We start from the raw sequence: 18796 nt of genomic DNA on the forward strand, positions 1-18796 counted from the left end.
CTGTTTTTGTGTTTCTGTTTGTTTCCTTCAGCACTTGTTGCCTGTATGCAACTAATATTTTTGATTCCTTGAAATTTGGGGAATAATTTGTTTTATCAAAGGATGACCTACAAGTACATTATTTGTTCATTACGAATATACAATGAATTGACAGTGTATGTTGTGTTATGTATTGCTTAGGTTTGGGTTCCTAGTTGATAATGATTTGGTTGGTTTTGGAGATGCATTTTTCAGCTTCTAATATAATTAAGAACAATTTCTCTGTGTCTTTAGAATTTGTCTCGTTTTTTAGATGCATGGAGTTGTTAACTTGTTATCTTATTGCCTTGATGGTTTGAGGAATCCATGTTGTAGGATGGATAAGTGCATGGAAGTTTTTCACCCACGATTGTGTTTAAGGGTGAAAAACAACTTATCCAGTAGTCATTTACATGTGATAGGGACTGTTTGGGAGGTTCACATGGATGGTCAAGCCTTTTTCTGCATTGAATGGAAAAAAGGCATTACCCTCTATAATTTTTAACTTTTGGGTCTTAGATTCTCTGTTTTTCGTAGCAATGTTATATGCACAATGATATGGTGTCATGCCCTGTGTTTTCTGGTGGTTGTATATATTTTATCTTCTTTTTATATAAAAACATATTTTAGCTTCTATTTAAATGACTATTAGAGAGGGTGGAGTTGAATTTGTTAGCCTTGATGAATAATGACTTGAATAATAAAATTGGAGCTGATCTAATCATGATGTCCTGAGGAATATGTGACTCAGGATAAGTAGGGGAATGTTAGAGAAGTTGATTGAAGGTAAGGTTTGTGGATTGAAATTGGGTAGTAATTGGATCTGAGCTAGAAAATTAGGGATTCAAATCTGGTTAGGAGGCTATTAATCTAATTTTTCTTGTCACTCCTAGATAAGAAAATCTCTCACTTTCTTGGGTCTAAGGTTTTGCAACCAAGTCAATTCTTTATTCATTAGTTAGAGAAAATGAGTACTGATTTTATATATATATACCTTTTCATGGAATAATTGATCTTGATTCTTGACCATTGAACCTAAAGTAAACTTGATGATACAAAATTCACTAGATAAAAATAAAACAAAACTCGAGGAATAATTGAAAACAAAGACCCAAAATATCCTTAACATTGGACCCTAGTGAACTAAAATAACCCCTAAAGACCTCTCTGCATGCTACAGTATTTGTGAAAAATGCTTGTGCTAGTGTTGTTTCAGCATTTGTTATACAATGCTCAGTTATTGTCCTGTCACTCGTGAATACTAGTTGAATGCAATATTCTATTAAAATCCTAAATGAATCCTCCATTTCCTACCAAATCAAATCTTTTGTTTGATAAATTTGCCCTTTTTTGCTTCTCATCCCTGGGTGCATCATTCTCCCTTGGAGAAAAATTGTTTTTGGGTTTCAAAGCAGGCTAGACTTGAACGCCTTGATTTCTTAGATTGCATGCATAGCACACGACAATATGGCTGTCATTGATGTTGCTTCGCATTAAACACTGACACTCCTAGAAGCTTGAAGTGTTGGATATCGTCACCTGCTCGATACGCCCCAAATCATGTTGGAAATTAATTAATTAATTTCCAACATGATTTGGGGCGTAATTAATTTTTACTTTTGAACATTGCTGAGACACTTACTGATATGGTGAGGAGGGACACTTCTTGCAGCTAAATGCTCTGTTTTGTTGCCCCCTTTAATCTGTTACCAAAACCCAAAATAAAATAAAATAAAATAAGGAGAAGCCAAGAGAATGAGAGTCAAGTGTTTCTTGACATTGGGATGGTTGGACTTGAAGTTGAAGCCCTAGCACCAGTGTCCCATCCTGGCAGAGCACTGCCGGAGCTCCCTTAGAATCACTGCCCCTTTTCTAAAGCCATCACCAATTCGCAACTCTATGTTAATCCTTTATTTATTTATTTACTTTTTTAATTTCTTGATGAGCTACTCCCTTGAGTTTTTTTTTTGGGTTTGTTGTTGAATTTGATGATCACATAAATGTAGTTTGTGAAATGTGGAATTGTTAATTGTGCACGAATATTGCTTATATTTCATTTTAAATTAAAATTTACTTAATATTTGTCATCTAAAAGAAAAAACATGCTTAAATATATGCATTTATATATTAATTAGTTAACATATCCTTGCTGTGTCGCATCCTCATTTTCTCAAAATTGCTGCATCACTGTGTTGATATTGTGTCATGTCCACATCCTTTGTTGGTATCAGTGTTTACTAGACATACTAAATAGATGGTTGAAACTTGAAATGGTGCCCTGGAATTGTTTGTCAGCCCTGCTATTTGAACATTGGTTATTAAAATCTCAATGGGAATATGAATTTTAGGAAGCAAGCTGGGCTGTAAGCTTTGAATCATGAACAATTGCACTGAGTTGATTCATTTTGGTATCTTGAAGTATTTGAATGAACAAGGCATTTTTTTGCTCTGTTCTGTTCCTCTAATGGAACAATAGAATTGGTCGGTTGAGGAATGCATGGGTCAATAACAGCTTGTCAATCACCAAATCTTTAAGTCCCTTTTCCCCAACAATTTCCTTAATTTTGGGTCTGTTTGGTATCATTTTTATTTTTTATATTCATTTTTGTACGGTGAAGAAGCAGTTTATGAAAACACGTTTGTTTGCGTTGCTAGTTTTCTATTTGTGTTGTTGGTTTTTTTTTTATAGAAAAACTCAAAACTAGATTTAATGATTTTCACTTGTTTTGGCAACGTGTTGCTTGAATAATTTAATTATGCAGAATTAGTTTTTGTGGATTAAATCATTCATTTTTATGTATAATTTTTATTTAAATTAGATTGAAATGACCATGTGAATTGAAAATATAATTAAAATATTCACAAATTTTCTAAAAAAAAGAGAAAACTAATAAAATTCCTTTTAAAAATGTTTTTACTATTTTTCAATTAGTACATACAATAAGATTTTTCTTGTAGCAATAAACAATGAGTTTTGAAATGTAATAATTAAGTAAAACAATTATAATAAATTTTATTTTTATTATAATAAATTTTAATTTGTATTCTTTTTTGTATTTTTTATTATTTTAATTATATTTTTTATTTGTTAATTTATTACTTAATTTCAAGAGATAAAAATGAGCTTTTGTTCAATCAAGTTTTTAATTTGTTTTAGTTTTAGAAAAATTAACCAAAATTTGGGGTTATTTTTATTATGGGTCCTACGTTAAGGGTATTTTGGGCCTTTATTATTGTTTCTGGAGTTCTATTTTAGTTATCTAGATAATTTTTGCATGGTCAAGATAGAGAAAAGTAAAATTTTAAGATGAGCTCTTTGCTTTCCAACAAGATTGCCTGTGATTGATTGTGCTCAAATGTTTGAAGAATTAACCATCAGATGTGGAGTAATTGAGAATGAAAGAATGACAATAGCTCAATTTGGAATGGTCTCAGATACTAATTTCTACAGGTTTATAATCGCTGGGACAGGAGCATGGAAAAAAGGGTTTCTCAATTGAGAAGCATTTCAGTGCAGGTGCAAGGAAAGTTGAGTTTTTGAAAAGAAATAGTGAAGGTACTATTTTACACCAAGGAGCTTTCAACTGGGTCAAAAATAGCTTTAATGTAGAAGGTTAGTGAGGAAAATTCTGTTGAGAAGAAGAAATGGGGTGATGTTTTGAGATGAGGAGGGTGAGGCTGATAGTATTTTGGTTATGATGGATGGCTACTCATAGATGGGGTTGGTCACAACTTGGGTTTAATTAAGATTCTTAAGATCTAGGCAATTTTTTCTCTATGCCTCCTCCATTGAAATTCTTAAGAGGGAGTTTTTGGTTTGGAGAATGATGTAATATGTGGCGAAAGAGGCAAGATTGAGCAGGCTGATCTGTTCCAGGCTTTTATATTAACATTTGCTGGATAAAATGGGTTTGTACCTAGCTAATTTGGAGGGAAAGGAAGCCTGCTTGGTCAGTGTTGGAAGTTAGAATGAAAAGGACTATGGGAATTGAAAAATTTGTAGTGCTCTGTTAACTATGATGGGAAGGGATTGAAAAGGGCTTTTCCTTGGTAGTGCTTGTTAGGTTTTTTGGAGGGTACGCAGTTTTGTTTGGGGCGTTCTTTGTTTTTAGCTGTCTTTTTGAAAATAATATTTTAAATAGCAATTGCGTCTGGTACATATTAACTAATGTTAAACACCACCCTAGCAATGGGAATAAAAATCACTTCATAGTAGCCACTGTGGCTGCTATAGCCACCAGATTTCTGCTACAAAATTGGCATCGCACAAACTATTTAAAAATTTTTTCTCTACATTTTCTTTTTATTCTTTAATAGCTAAAAATAAAATATTAAGAGAAAGAAGAGAAAAATTACAACCTAACAGAGGACAAGAGATCCTCAAAGCAAGAAGAAAAAAACAAAATAGATAAGGAAACAAAACAAAACCTAACACACTAATTAAGAAAACCCCTCTTTAGACCCTTCCCATTGTAGTTGACAGAGCTATGCAGATTTGCTAGTTCACACTGTACTTTCCTCACTTTACTTTAGAGCACCATTCAAGCAAACTTCATTCAATTTACTCTTTTTTTTTTTTTTTTTATTTTTCATTCATTTTTTTAAAAAATTTCCTTCATAGTTCATATCTTTTTTTTTTTAATCATTAAAGGTAGTGCATATTAAAAGGGGATCAAGGGGATGCCAACCTGAAATATAGGAAAGCAACCACCCTGAAGGGTGTCACAAAAATCTAAAATTACATTAAACTCATTTGCTACAAGTACACTATGCCAACTAGTAACCACAGTAAACCACTACTCTTTGCTGAACTGAAGTGTTGAGATTGAATTTTTGAAAAATATTCTATTCTATTCCTCTCTTTCCAAATACACTAGAATTGCAAGAGGAATGAGAGACAAATCCTTCCTCTTTTCCTTTGTTGCTTGAATCTCTCGCCAGGCCCAGAGCTCTCCTCCAATAGATCTAGCAGTAACCCCCCACTGTATGATAAGAGTTAGAGCCAGATTCCTAAGATTTCTAGTCCATGTGCAATGATGCCTCTAGTAATTTCTAGGAAGGATTTAGAAGCTCAAGAGATATTGGATAAATTGGATTTGAAAATGAGTGATGCTGGAGGAACAGAAGTGCGTTTGTTGGCGGTGAGTTCAATTCGAATGGTCAAAGGGAGCTAGAAAATCTGAAGTTCTTGGTAAATTACGATGGGAAGGGATTGAAAAGGGGTTTCCTTGGTTAATTGTTCTTTTTGCTTATTATTATTTTTTTTTGTGTACTTTTTTTTTTTTCTGTTTTTATTTTTATTTTTTTGGGTGGACTTCTTGTCACCTTAGTTTGCAACTTCCCTCTCTCGATCTAATCGACCTTCTTTTATTATGTAAATATATATATGATCTAGTGATTCTGCCTCTGCCATGCAATGGGCACATCTATTGGCAATAAATAACACCCTTCTTTGCAAGTTGTCCAGGGTCAAGATCTCACCATGAGCTGCTTCCTAGATAAAAAAGGCAACCTTGGTAGGGGCAGTTGTCTGTCATAAATGAGACTAAGGGGAGTGAGTGTTGTTTGTGTCTTTGAATATTGGAGAAAAAGTTTCCTGTAATAGGATGTGTCAGTGAAGGCCCTCATCTTGTCATGAGTTTTCTAAAACTGGATCTTGTAAAGATGACTGTAGAAATCGGCGAGCTGGTGTAGTTCCCAATCTTCCACACTCCAGAAAACCCCTGAAACCCCTGAATTGATGTTTGAAGGTGCTGACTTATGCAAGCATCATTATCACAAGCCATGTTGTAAATGGCTGGGAATGAGACATTGAGAACCTCACAACTCTATACATCATGCCAAAAATAAATGATGTCTCCATTCCCCACTTGGAATCTAATAAGGTAGAAAAAGTCATTCCAGCCTTTCCTAATGTATTTCCTCACCCTTGTGCCATGTGGTCCTCTGCCCAAGAGATTCACTCATTGTGCTCAAACCCTAATGATTTTCTGCCAAAGGTGATCTTTCTCAATCATGAATATCCACGACCATTTCCCAAGAAGGGCTTTATTGAAGATGTGAAGAGACTTTAAACCTAAGCCTCCTAAGCTGGTTATTTGACCAGGTGGAATTTGAATTTTGCCTCCAAGTTCTCGATCAAAGGAACCTGCTTTGAATCTTCTAGATTTCTAGAACTTCATAATAATGGGGTCCCAAACTCCTTTATCTATAAATTTGGCTCCAAGAGGTTATTCGAGGTAGTTGATAGGGAAGATCCTAATTTGCATCCCAAGAGACCTGCAAGGAGAGTCGTTATGAACTGTTATTGATTGGAATAATTTAACTTTTTTGGGGAATTAATTTCAAACTTGAAACAGCCTCGAACATCATTGAAAGGCATCACATATTTAGAATGCGAAAAGGGTCACCTCACAGAAAATAATGATGTCATATGCGATTAAAAGATGAAAGACCTCCAAAGACCTTCCATTCCTGCCGACCTTGAGGGCTTCAAGGAGTCCTCTATCAAAGGCTTTATCCAACATGAGGCTCAACACTTCCATCACCACAATGAATAAGGAGGTAGACGAAAGATCCCTTTGTCTCAGTCCTTTGGAGGAGGGAAAGAAACTAGAAGGGCATCCATTTATGAGCACAGAGAAACTTGGAGTACTTCTGCAATGGGCGATCCAATGGCACCATCGCTTCCCAAAACCCATCTTTCTGTGAAGATAAAGAAGTAAGTTTTAATTGACATGATCAAAAGCTTTCTCCATGTCTAGCTTGCACTACACAACTTTCCTTTCTCTTTGATAGGTATCCACTACCTTGTTAGTGATGAGGGCTGCATTGATGATGTGTCTTCTAGCCGCAAATGTATGTTGGTGATGTCCAATAACTTCTGGAATGGCTTTTTTGATCCTTTTAACAAGGACTTTAGCAAGAATTTTATATGTACTCTCCACCAAGTGGATTGGACGAAAGTCCTTGATAGTAAAGGCCCCTGATATCTTTGGAATTAGAGTAAGAAAAGTGGTGTTGATGTTGCGCTTGAATCTACCTAATCTAGAGAAATATTAAGATCTTGGTCGAGTGTGTCCCAATTAGAATGGAAAAAGGATATGGAAAAACCGTCTGGGTCAGGTGCTTTGTCTTCATTGCAATTTTTGATAGCTTGGAGGATTTCAGCTTTTTTGAAGGGTCTCTCTAGCCACTTTGCAGTAGAGGGATTGAGAGATTTGAACTTAGTCCTGTACACAACAGATCTCCAATTTTCGATTTCAGAGTAAAGGACTTTGTAAAGCTCACATATGTCTTTTTGATTTCCCCTTCCTCAACCAAGGTGTTCTCCTCGATTTCAATGTTGGAATGGTATTCATCCTTCAGTGAGCATTCATAGTCCAGTGTAAAAGGGTGCCATGAGCTGAGGGGAAGGGTGGGTTTGCAAGAGGGCATTCCAGATATCGGCCACCACCATGGCCTTGGTTAGACCTTTGTGGTGAGTGAAGGAATTGAAAGCATTGGAATCAATTAGTGGAGAAGGTTTAAAGGCTGGGAGGCCAAAGGGAAGGCCCCCTTTGATCAAATTATCAGAACCCTTTCTTCAAGTTTGTCCCAAGATCGACAAAGGAGGAGAAAAGCTTGGCTTGCTGGCTTTAGTCCAAAAATACCAAAATCAGAGGAGCTTCTGTTCTTCTCAACAACATTCAAAGAGGATTTTGAGCCTCCAATCTTCTTCCTTGCCTCTAGAGACCCTTGCGGCTGGTTGGTTCTGGGGAATAGTTGTAAAGAGTACGCCACAGCGGGGGTAGATGGAGTGAGGGCACGGGAGGTGTGCTGCTGGCATTACCAAAGTCAAAGGATCTATAAGAGGGGCTGTAGGCTTCTTGAATTCTTGGTTTGAACTGCGGGAAGGGGACTAAAAGTTGAATTGACCTTGGGCTTCTAGAAGGAGGGAGGGAGGGAGGGAGCAAGCGTTGGCTAGTGATAGTAGCTGATAGCAGTTGCATTAGAGACTTTTCTCCATCCCTTTGAATTGATTCCCTTTGGAAAGACCAGATGTCTCCAACTGTCGCTATTGGTCTCCATAAGGGATAGGAACCTACGGTGTTTGATTTTAGGGTTAGGGGTAGGGTTTTGTCCCTATTCCTCACCCTGTTGAACCAAGAGGAAGAGGTTTCACTCGCAGCCCAAAACTCTTCCATGCTTGAAGGGACTAGGTGAACTCTCAGGGTCTAAGTAAATTGAAGTGCAGCGACCTCTATGATACTCTGCCAACCTAACAATATTTGTAAGCTCGCATTCTAAAACTAGGTCAAAAGTTTTCCTCTTAATCCAACACATAGAACACTTCGCGCTTGCCAGGGGCGAAGGCAGGATGGGAGGGGACGAAAGGAACCCCTCTATAATAGGGCGCGAGAGATGAAAGAAGGGAAAGGAAAGGGGGAGGACCGGAAGGTGAGAAAAAGAGTGAGGAAAAAGATTAGGGCTGTCGGTGAGGAGAAGAGAAGATGTGGAAAGAATGTTAGTGTTATGACGAGGAGAGGGAGTGAGGTTGAGAGGAGAGGAGAGGAAGAGAGAAAGAAATTAGGGTTATGGCGAGAAAAGAGAGTGAGGTGGATGAGGAGGGGTTTTAGGATCAAGTTAGACTACGAAGGGAGGTTCTCCATGATTGAGGCAAGAAGGAACAGGTCAGGGAAGGCAGTCGGTGAGAGTAGAGGCATCGTGACTCTCTCTCCTAGTTCACAACATATTCTTCCAACAATAGTTTGTATCTTGTTTAAGTTAGTAGCTTCTTCCATGATAAATTTTATCATTATATTTTCGTAATTTTATGCTTAGCATTATATAATATGACAATGTAAGCTACTGACAAGTTTGGTGTATTTTTGTTGAATTTTTAAGACTTTAACTGATAGGATAATGAACTTGTATATTATTATATTTTTTGTGTGCCTAATATATTATATGAACATATAATATTAATATATATATATATATATATATGTGATTTGAAAGGCTTAATTGAGGTCTGCCTTGAGGCGTTGTAGGCCTAAAACGCGCCAAGGCGTTAGTGAAAATGCGCACGTCCACAAAGGCGTACGCTTCTCTCTCCTGTGAAGCTTCTTCTTCTCTACTCCCTTGACGAAGCCTCGACGAAGCCTCTGCTCTCCCTTCGCAGCCTCGATGAAGCCTTTGCTCTCTCTTCGATGCCTCGACGAAGCTTCTGCTCTCCCTTTGAAGCCTCGACAAAGCCTCTGCTCTCTCTTGGAAGCCTCAACGAAGCTTCTGCTCTCTCTCCGACGAGTCGACGTTCCCTTCCAACTCTGATCTGCCTCCAACAACTCCTTCGGACGTTTTTTCTCCCTTCTACGAACCCTTCGGAGTTGTTGTCTCTCTACAGCGACCCTCTGCAGTCTCTCGCCTCTCTTCGCAACCCTATTGTTCTCTCTGCCACTGTTGGTTGCAGTTGGCTTTTAGGAATTAGAAGAGACATTTTTAATTTGGTTTATTTTATTTTATTTATTTTTTTATGGCTCATACTTGTTTTTTTAACATATATTGCTTGTGTTTGTTACTTAAAACTTAAAATTGGCCTATATGATATTTAAAAATTTTGTGTTTATATTTTTCTCTATTATTTTAAAATTTTTCTTATTTTTTTATTATATTTAAATTGATTTTATTTATTAATTGAAAAAATATAATCCCAAAATGCTTACGCCTCAATGCCTTGAGGCTTATGCGGCTATGCCTCGCCTCGCAGAGGGTAAAACGCCTCGCCTTATGCCTTTGCCTTTTAAAACACTGATATGTATATATATTATTCCATTAATTTATGTATCATATATTTATCAGACAATGTCACGTGATATATTTATCAACTTATTTTGTATTATTAATCAATGATTATATTATATTTATGGTCATAGAATAATGACAATTGACTAAGAAAAATCATATTCTCGTTTATTGCATTTTGGACCCAATATAAATTTTACTTGCCTTACTAAACAATGTTGATTGGTTGAACTAAGGTATCCAAGACATGTTAAAAATCTTATTAGGAACTAGGAAGGCTAAGGGCTTAAACCATGCAAATCTCCTAGTATAGGCAAGGCTGGGGCCTGGGCATCCTTGGAAAAAAAAGAAAAGAATGGTTGTTATTCTTGCTTTCCACTGTGTGACATTCACTACGCTTTCTGCAACTGTTATCGCTGCACTAGTTACTTGCTATTGCTATTAAAACCATCATCTGGAAAGAGAATTTTGTATTTTTTGATACAATAGTGTCCGAAGTCCTTTGGGAACTCCACTAATCCATGAGGATGACAGGCCAACCCTCTACTCTGTCTTGCTAATACCATGGTCAATTGGAAAGCTGTAGGCCTTGATTTGAAACCTCATGCCTAACCTGGAAAGCCTTAAGCTTACTACTGGAGCAACCCTGGGGCTAAAAGGATAAAGGATTGAGCATGTTAAGATGGAAAAGCTGTATAAATCGAAAAGATAAAGCAAGGAAAAAATGCAGTTACAGTATGTTAGATGTTACACTTATGGAAGATAAGGGAATAGTGTTATAGTGGTCAAGATGGTTTTGGACTCTCAAACATAGACTAGGTAATGCCCCAGTTAGACAGAGTGGTACAATTGGCTTAGAAGCTATAGGAAGGGGAGGGTAGAGTTAGAGGATTGTGGTGGGAAGAAAGGATTTGACACCACTCTTAATTTTTATAAGATAATGCCCTAGATTGAGTAGAATGGAGGAAAGGGATTCTTATAGCTGACTCACCTCTAAACTTCTAAGGTGTTCTTGTTGACCGTCTAAGCAATTATATCAAAACTATTATATAATCTTGGTAATAGAAAACAAAATTTAAAATAGGTAACCAAACAGGTTTTTCTAGTTTTGTTTTCTGCTTTAGTTGCACAAGCAAATAGGATTATAGTTTTCGGTTTTTAGTTTTCAGTTTCAGTTTCCAGTTTTGGTTTTCAAAACTCTTGACAGTGATACCACAAAGCCTCTAGTTATCAGTTTGTAGCTTTGATTGCCTTCAATAAGTTTTTGACTTGCATAATACTGAAATATATTGCTGCTAGTGTTTTCATTTCATTTGTAATGTGTTATGATGCTGATTTTGTATTGTTTTTACCTTTCAATTGTCAACTAGGCTCCTGCTGAGGCCGTGAAGCCTCTGTATCTACAGTACGCCAAATTTGAGGAAGATTATGGTCTGGCAAAACGTGCCATGAAAGTTTATGATCTGGCTACAAAGGCTGTTCCAGTCAATGAGAAACTGAGCATGTACGAAATCTACATAGCTCGTGCTGCTGAAATTTTTGGTGTGCCAAAAACAAGGGAAATTTATGAGCAAGCAATACAGTCTGGTCTTCCAGACAAAGATGTGAAGACCATGTGCATGAAGTATGCAGAGCTAGAGAAAAGCTTGGGAGAAATTGACCGAGCACGTGGAATATATGTATATGCCTCTCAATTTGCAGATCCACGCTCTGACACTGATTTATGGAATGAATGGCATGATTTTGAGGTTCAGCATGGAAATGAGGACACCTTTAGGGAAATGCTCCGCATCAAACGGAGTGTTACTGCTAGCTATAGCCAGGTAAAATTTGTTTTAACTTTTTTGCTTCCTCAGACTTATTTTATTGCAAAAGAAACATGCTACCATTGGGACTGCTGGAAGTTCAAACTATTTGTGATGTATTTGTCTCTCTTCACTTAAAACTAGCTGGCGTAATCAATTTACATCAAATTTAGAAAAATTCTGACAGGGCACGGCTTAAACTGAAAGATGTCCTATGAGACAAGTTTTCCCTGTAGTTTGGTTGATTTCTGTTGGGTTTTTAAAGTGTCAAGCAACTAAAACATAAGTTTTGGTCATGAAATGGAAACTGAACCATAAAGATTGTCGAGGATTAGTGATTTCTAGGGGTGTACAAAAATTTCCGGAAAACTGAGAACTGGCCCAAAACCGGACTGAAATAAGTTCTGGTTCAGTTTTTTTTTTTCAGTTTTCAGTTTTGGGTTCAGTTCTTCGAAGTATAAAAATATCGGTTTTGGTTTGAAACAAATGAATTAATTATATACAGATATATATGAATTCTGATATATAATATACACATTATAATTTATATGTATTGATACTTTATATAGAATAATTTTGTAATTTTTAATTCAATTTCACAAATGTTAAAAGTTTTAAATGAGTTAATTTCAGAATTAAAAAAGAAGTGAGGAAGGCTGGAATTTTATAGAGGTGGGGGACTCCCTAATCTTACAAATCTTCAATGTGGGTCAATGATGCTTGGAAATGCTCCAGTGCGTTAGCTTTCTGGAAATCTGATTGCTTGAGGATTGGGAACAATTTTGTTCCTACATCTGTCAAGAGGAAGAAGGATCACCATTCCCCCTCTTACAAATTTCTTTCTTATGCTGGAATCAACCTCATGCTTTCTTCAAGTGGGCTGGGATTACTATATTTGCATTTATGGGCTGCTGGGCCTACTGCATTGCCTTTATGGGCTATTGGGCTCATTGACGTATCTTTCAATTATTTTTATCTGAAAATTCTGGCATAGCTGGACTTTTAACATTCATATTTTTTTAATAACGAATTTAAAGTTTGAAAAACTGACTAAAAGACCAAACTGAACCAGAAGAAGTCGGTCTTCGGTTCAACTGAACCGTTGGTGTGCAGTTTGGTTATGGTTTGAAAATTAGAAAATCAATTTACTTGGTCAGTTATTGGTTTTGGCTCAAGCTGAACAGAATAAAACCGATTACTCCCCTAGTGATTTCTCTCATTTAGGATGTTCAAATTGAAGATGTTAAGTGATGAATTGATTAATAATCATATATTCTGACACAAAATGATGGCTCAATTTGTTTATTTTTAGACAATGATGGGCCTTTATGCTTGAACTATGGCAACAACAGATGGGCTCAGCCAGATGTACAAATCATGAAATCAATTGTTATTGTATATTTTAAAATGAGAATAAGTAAAAGCAATAACCAACACCATGTGACATTCTATTGTACTTCATACATTTGGTGGATTGTTTGCCTAGGCTTTTAAGACCGTCCAAACCATTCCATAAATCAGTCTTCTCTATTATATTCATTGACTTGTGCGAGTTTAGTAACAGACATATTTCCTGCATTCATTCATGTAGATATCTTTTTGCATTATTTGTAGTTTTTTGATAAATACTGGAGAAGTTCTCTATAGTGTTACAACCCTCTGAACTTATGTCTCTGGCACTTATCCCCCTTTCAGTGGATTCTTTATTTAACTTAATTTAAACTTAAAATGTGCGATAAATGTCTGCTGGCAAGGTTTGAATTTCTAACTTCAGTGGTAACTGACAGCCTTGACAGAAAGAAAGCAGAGCCATCTGCATCTTTTTTAGGAAAATTACAAATAAGGTGCAGTTAAAAACTCGAAAATATTTACATATCAGGAAATGCACTGGCATAGTTTGTAGTATTGACTGTGACTTAATGAATCCTGGTTTATACATTTTCCCAATTTGTAAACATTTTCAGAATGCACTTTTTTTACATGCTTTGTATCTCATAAAATTCTGGGCAGCATCAATGTTGACAAGTGTAACTTTTGTGTGGTTTTCTATCTGATATGTGTGCCTTGTGTTTAATGTTGAAATTTTTTGTTTGTGTTTTTTGAATGCTCAAACTTCAACTGATAAAAACAAAGGAAAAGAAGAATCCCAGTTCTACATTTGTGTCAATTCTAAAAATTATTGTTTTTGCCTCCTTGCAGACACATTTCATTCTCCCGGAATATTTGATGCAAAAGGAGTCAAAGATGAACTACGATGAGGCATTGGATAAGTTGAAGGCAGCTGGAGTTCCTGAAGATGAAATGGCTGCCTTAGAAAGGCAGTTAGCACCTGCAGATGACAATGCTGATGACAATGCTGCTGCCGCTAAAGATGGCAGTAGAAAAGTGGGCTTTGTGAGCGCTGGGGTGGAATCACAAGCTGATGGGGTGCGAAAAGTCTCTGCAAATCTTGAAGATATTGAGCTACCGGAAGAAAGTGAATCGGATGAAGATGAAAAAGTTGAGATCATGCAAAAGGATGTGCCATCTGCTGTTTTTGGAGGTTTGGCCAGGAAGAGGGAAGAGACTGAAGATGGAGATGGGGAAGATGGTGCTGCTGTGGATGGTAAAAATGGCGATAGCCATCTTGGGGCCCTTGAGAGGATAAAAAGGCAAAGACGAGCCTGATTGTATGTTGTGCCATTAACATCTTAGGTGTATACTGTATATATTTTTTTGGTAATTCAGTGTATTATTTGGGTTAGTTATTCCGAAAAGAAAAGGAAAGTTTCTAGCCGGTAACCTGCAAATTTTATTTTTATTTATATTTTTTCTCTTGGGGTAGTAGGGCTCGCATCTCCTACATGAAATGCATTTTAGAGTATCCAGCGAATTCAAGTTGCTATTGTTGTCTTCTCCATATCCTTGAAACCACTGAATTGGTTGTATAGCGCAGCCCACATGAAATCATTAGAAAGACACAGTTGCCCCAACAAAACTCGTACTATCGTTGTTTTTGGTTTTGGTTTTCGTGTCTTGTACCCCCCGAAGATCATTTCTGCTAGTTTACATCTCCAATGGAAACAAACAAGCCCTTGCTTCTATGAAATTTTATTATGAGAGCCACAGAGACAGGTTGGTAAGACTATTTTTGGTCATTGGAATCTAAACTTACCCATAATTTATCTATTTCCCGAAGCTAAATCAATGGCCTGATTTGCTTTAGGGAAGCCCTACAAGTTTATGGTTCTTGTTAAACGGCAGAGCAGAGTGATTGACCAAATTTGTGGTAAAAAAAGGTATAGAGTGCAAAGCAACGATTTGGATGATTCAAGGGCTGAATGTTGAGGCTTGGATTTCACAAATATTCAAATGATTTCTCAGCTATGAAGCCAATCTAATGTGCCTTTCTGTTTTGAAATCTATCGTCCTCCACTATTGTTGAGGATGAGGATTGAATAGCGATTGTAGTTTATGTTTTATGTATTATATGAATTGTCTTTTTCAAAATAAATGATTCGAACAGTTCTTAACTCATGATAGCATAGTTGAGAATAAAATTGTTTCGTACGCACCCTGAAGGTGGATGAAAATGAAATTGATTATTCATTAGTGGTGGGAAGGAGGGTTCAAAGCTCAAAAATGAAAGAGAACAGTCATAAATAATTAGAAATACAACACAGAGAGCAAACAAACTCCCGAAATATCCTTTAGAAAATTATCTGTGTTGTGAAATTATACCTTAAGGTTATGCATACATATATAGAAAATATGAAAAAAATAGGGAACATCAAAAGAGAGAAGAATAATGAATTTACATAGCTCAGCAATGTGCCTGGGTACACGGTGTTGGGTTATTTCCTTCCATGTGGAGGAAAACCCAAGTGAGCTTTATTAAAAGCCCAAAGCCCAGCCCTTTTAGTGTGAAAAACCTAAAGGAAGTTATAAAAAGAGAGGGGAGAAGAGAGGAGCCGTCACTTCTCAAAAGAAAGAGAGAAAACGTGATTTTTCTCATGATGCTCAGATTTCATCAAGACTCGATCCCGCTTGGTTTGTGGTCCGATTGAGCTGAAAATTTGGAGGAGAAGTTCATGACTCAAGGAGCTACAATCTGAACGGTGGAGATCGGATTTGGAGTTTGGGAGTTGAGGTTTTTGCTTGTGAACAATAATTGCGAATTTAGTATATTCTCTCCAATTCTCTTTGTGTTTGCCAAGATTGTAGATATCTTGATGAGAGATATTTGTATCCTCTAATTATGATTAGAGAAGACTTTGTGTACCAATTATTTGATTGATAGTGAAGATTTTAACTGGACTAGGTCCCGTGGTTTTTTTTCCTCACATTGGGGAAGTTTTTCTCTTAAAAAAAAATTGCTTGTGTTCTTATGACTTGATGTGATTGTTATTTCTCTTATTATTTCCAGCACGTATAAAAGTAGAGATACACTATATTTGCTTGCATATAGGGAGAAGAATTATTCCGTTGTGGTTGTTTATTGATATCTCTCCCAACAAAGTGGTATCAGAGCTAGGTTCACAGATTGTCAGGTTGGCAATTTGAGTTATGGAAGCAAATACTAGTAGAATGATTAATCTCAATGGTTTAAATTATCACATATGGAAAGGAAAAATGGAGGATCTTCTTTATGTGAAAGATTATTACCTATCGGTATTTAGTGCTGAAAAACCAGAAAAAAAGTCTGATGTGGAATGGACTTTGTTTCATCGACAGGTGTGTGGGTATATTAGGCAAGGAGTAGATGATAATGTTTTGAACCAGATTAATGGAGAAACAAATGCACGTTCTCTATGGAATAAGCTTGAACAATTATATAATAGAAAGACTGGAAATAATAAGTTGTTTCTGATTAAACAAATGATGGACTTCTTTATCTGATCACCTGAATACATTCCAAGGAATTATTAATCAGTTGGCTGGAATGGGTATTAAGTTTGATGATGAGATACAAGGGTTATGGTTGCTTGGTTCATTACCGGACTCGAGGGAGACGCTCAGAACTTCATTGTCTAACTCCGCTCCAGAAGGTGTAATCACAATGGATATGACCAAGAGTTGTTTTCTAAATGAAGAGATGAGAAGAAAAACACAGGGATCCTCTTCACAGTCAGAGATATTGGTTATAGAAAAGAGGGGGAGAAGTAAGAGCGAAGGTCCGAAGAACAGAGATAACAGTAGAAGCAAGTCCAACAAGTTTGCAAATGTTGAGTGTCATCATTGCGGGAAAAAGGGACACATCAAGAAATATTGTAGGCAATTGAAAAGAGAAAACAAGAATGAGAAAGGGAAGGGAATGAAGAATGGAGATAACAAAGATGGTGATGATAGAGTTGCTACTAACACTCCTGTAGAATTCCTTATTGTTTATGATGATGAGATGATTAATGTTGCATATCATGAGACCAGTTGGGTGATTGACAGTGGTGGCTCCATTCATGCTACATCTCAGAAGGATCTCTTTACATCTTATAGATCTGGTGACTTTGGAACAGTAAAGATGGGAAATGATGACTTGGTTAAAGTCATTGGAATTGGGGATGTGTATCTGAAGACAAATAATGGCACGAGTTTAGTTCTTAGAGATGTGAAGCATATTCCCGACATTCGTTTAAATTTGATTTCTGTAGGTAAACTTGATGACGAAGGGTACTGCAGCACTTTCAGTGATGGCCGGTGGAAGCTCACTAGAGGTGCTATGGTTGTGGCTCATGGCATGAAACACTATGCATTGTACATTCTGCAAGCAAAGATCTCCAACGACATAGTTAATGCGATGGAGGATAATGGTACAACAGAGTTATGGCATAAGAGACTGGCTTGTATGAGTGAGAAAGGATTAGCTCTACTGGGGAAGAAAAGTCTACTATGTGGACTGAAAAGTACACTTTTGAAAAGGTGTACTCATTGTTTGTCAGGGAAGTAGAGCAGAGTTTCCTTCAAGAATTTCCCTCATTCGAGAAAGTCAGAGATACTAGATTTAGTACATTCGAATGTGTGTGGGCCTATGAAGACGAGAACACTTGGTGGCTCCAGATACTTTGTGACCTTCATAGATGATCATTCAAGGAAGTTGTGGGCATATATCTTGAAGTCAAAAGACCAAGTGTTGGCCGAGTTCAAGAAATTTCAAGCCCTAGTTGAGAGACAGACTGTGAAGAAATTGAGGTGCATCCGGACTGACAACGGTGGAGAGTATTTTGGTCCATTTGATGAGTATTGTAGACAGCAAGATATTCGGCATCAAAAGACTCCTCCGAAAACTCCTCAATTGAATGGCATAGCAGAAAGGACGAATAGAATACTGTTTGAGAGAGTGAGATGTTTGCTTTCACAAGCCCGGTTGCCAAAATCCTTTTGGGGGGAGGCATTGAGCATTGTTGTTCATGTGTTGAATCTTACACCCTGTGTTCCTCTACAGTTTGATGTGCCAGACCAAGTTTGGGCAGGTAAGGATGTTTCCTATTATCATTTGCGTGTTTTTGGGTGCAAAGCATTTGTGCATATTCCAAAAATGAAAGGTCCAAATTTGATGAGAAAACGCGACAGTATATATTCCTTGGCTATGGTCAAGATGAGTTTGGATACAAGCTTTATGATCCAGTTGAGAAGAAAACTGTGAGAAGCAGAGATGTCGTGTTTGTATAAGATCAGACGATTCAGGATATTGAGAAGGTAGAGAAATCTATGTCTCAACAGGGTGACAGTTTGATTGATGTGGATCCAGTTCCTTTGAAGAATTTTTCATCTCAGGTTGAGAGTGATGTTCAGGATGACCACCAAGGTAGAGGTGATATGGATGTTCCCTTACTGGTTCAGGGAGATGTTGAGACTGATGAGCAGTTGACAGTGCCAGAGATTCCACCAGAGATTCCATCCAGGAGGTCAGTTAGAGACCGACATCCTTCCACTCGGTATTCAGCAGAACAATATGTGTTATTGACTGACGGGGGAGAGTTCCAATGTTTTGCAGAAGCCATGGAAGATGAACACAAGACAGAGTGGGTTGAGGCCATACAAGATGAGATGCAGTCATTGTATGATAACCATACCTTTGAGTTAGTGAAGCTGCCTAAAGGAAAAAGATCTTTGGAGAACAAGTGGATTTACAAGAAGAAGCCAAATGAGTTCTCTTCATGACCACAGTACAAAGCTAGATTGGTTGTCAAAAGGTTCGGTAAGAGAAAAGGTAT

The 18796-nt window shown here is 37.1% G+C and overlaps 1 protein-coding gene across 1 annotated transcript in view; it reads left to right on the forward strand.

The window, feature by feature from the left end:
• The window catches only part of LOC131153559 (uncharacterized), a 28577-nt gene extending 14190 nt beyond the window's left edge, over window positions 1–14387 (forward strand). The window contains exons 4-5 of the mRNA XM_058105947.1: window positions 11172–11624; window positions 13806–14387. Coding sequence (XP_057961930.1) covers window positions 11172–11624; window positions 13806–14273 — 921 coding nt within the window. The 3' untranslated portion in view covers window positions 14274–14387. The remainder of the gene's footprint in view (window positions 1–11171; window positions 11625–13805) is intronic.
• Window positions 14388–18796: the final 4409 nt, after the last annotated feature.

This window comes from Malania oleifera, chromosome 4 (genome assembly GCF_029873635.1).
Source record: "Malania oleifera isolate guangnan ecotype guangnan chromosome 4, ASM2987363v1, whole genome shotgun sequence".
Classification (NCBI taxonomy): Eukaryota; Viridiplantae; Streptophyta; class Magnoliopsida; order Santalales; family Ximeniaceae; genus Malania; species Malania oleifera.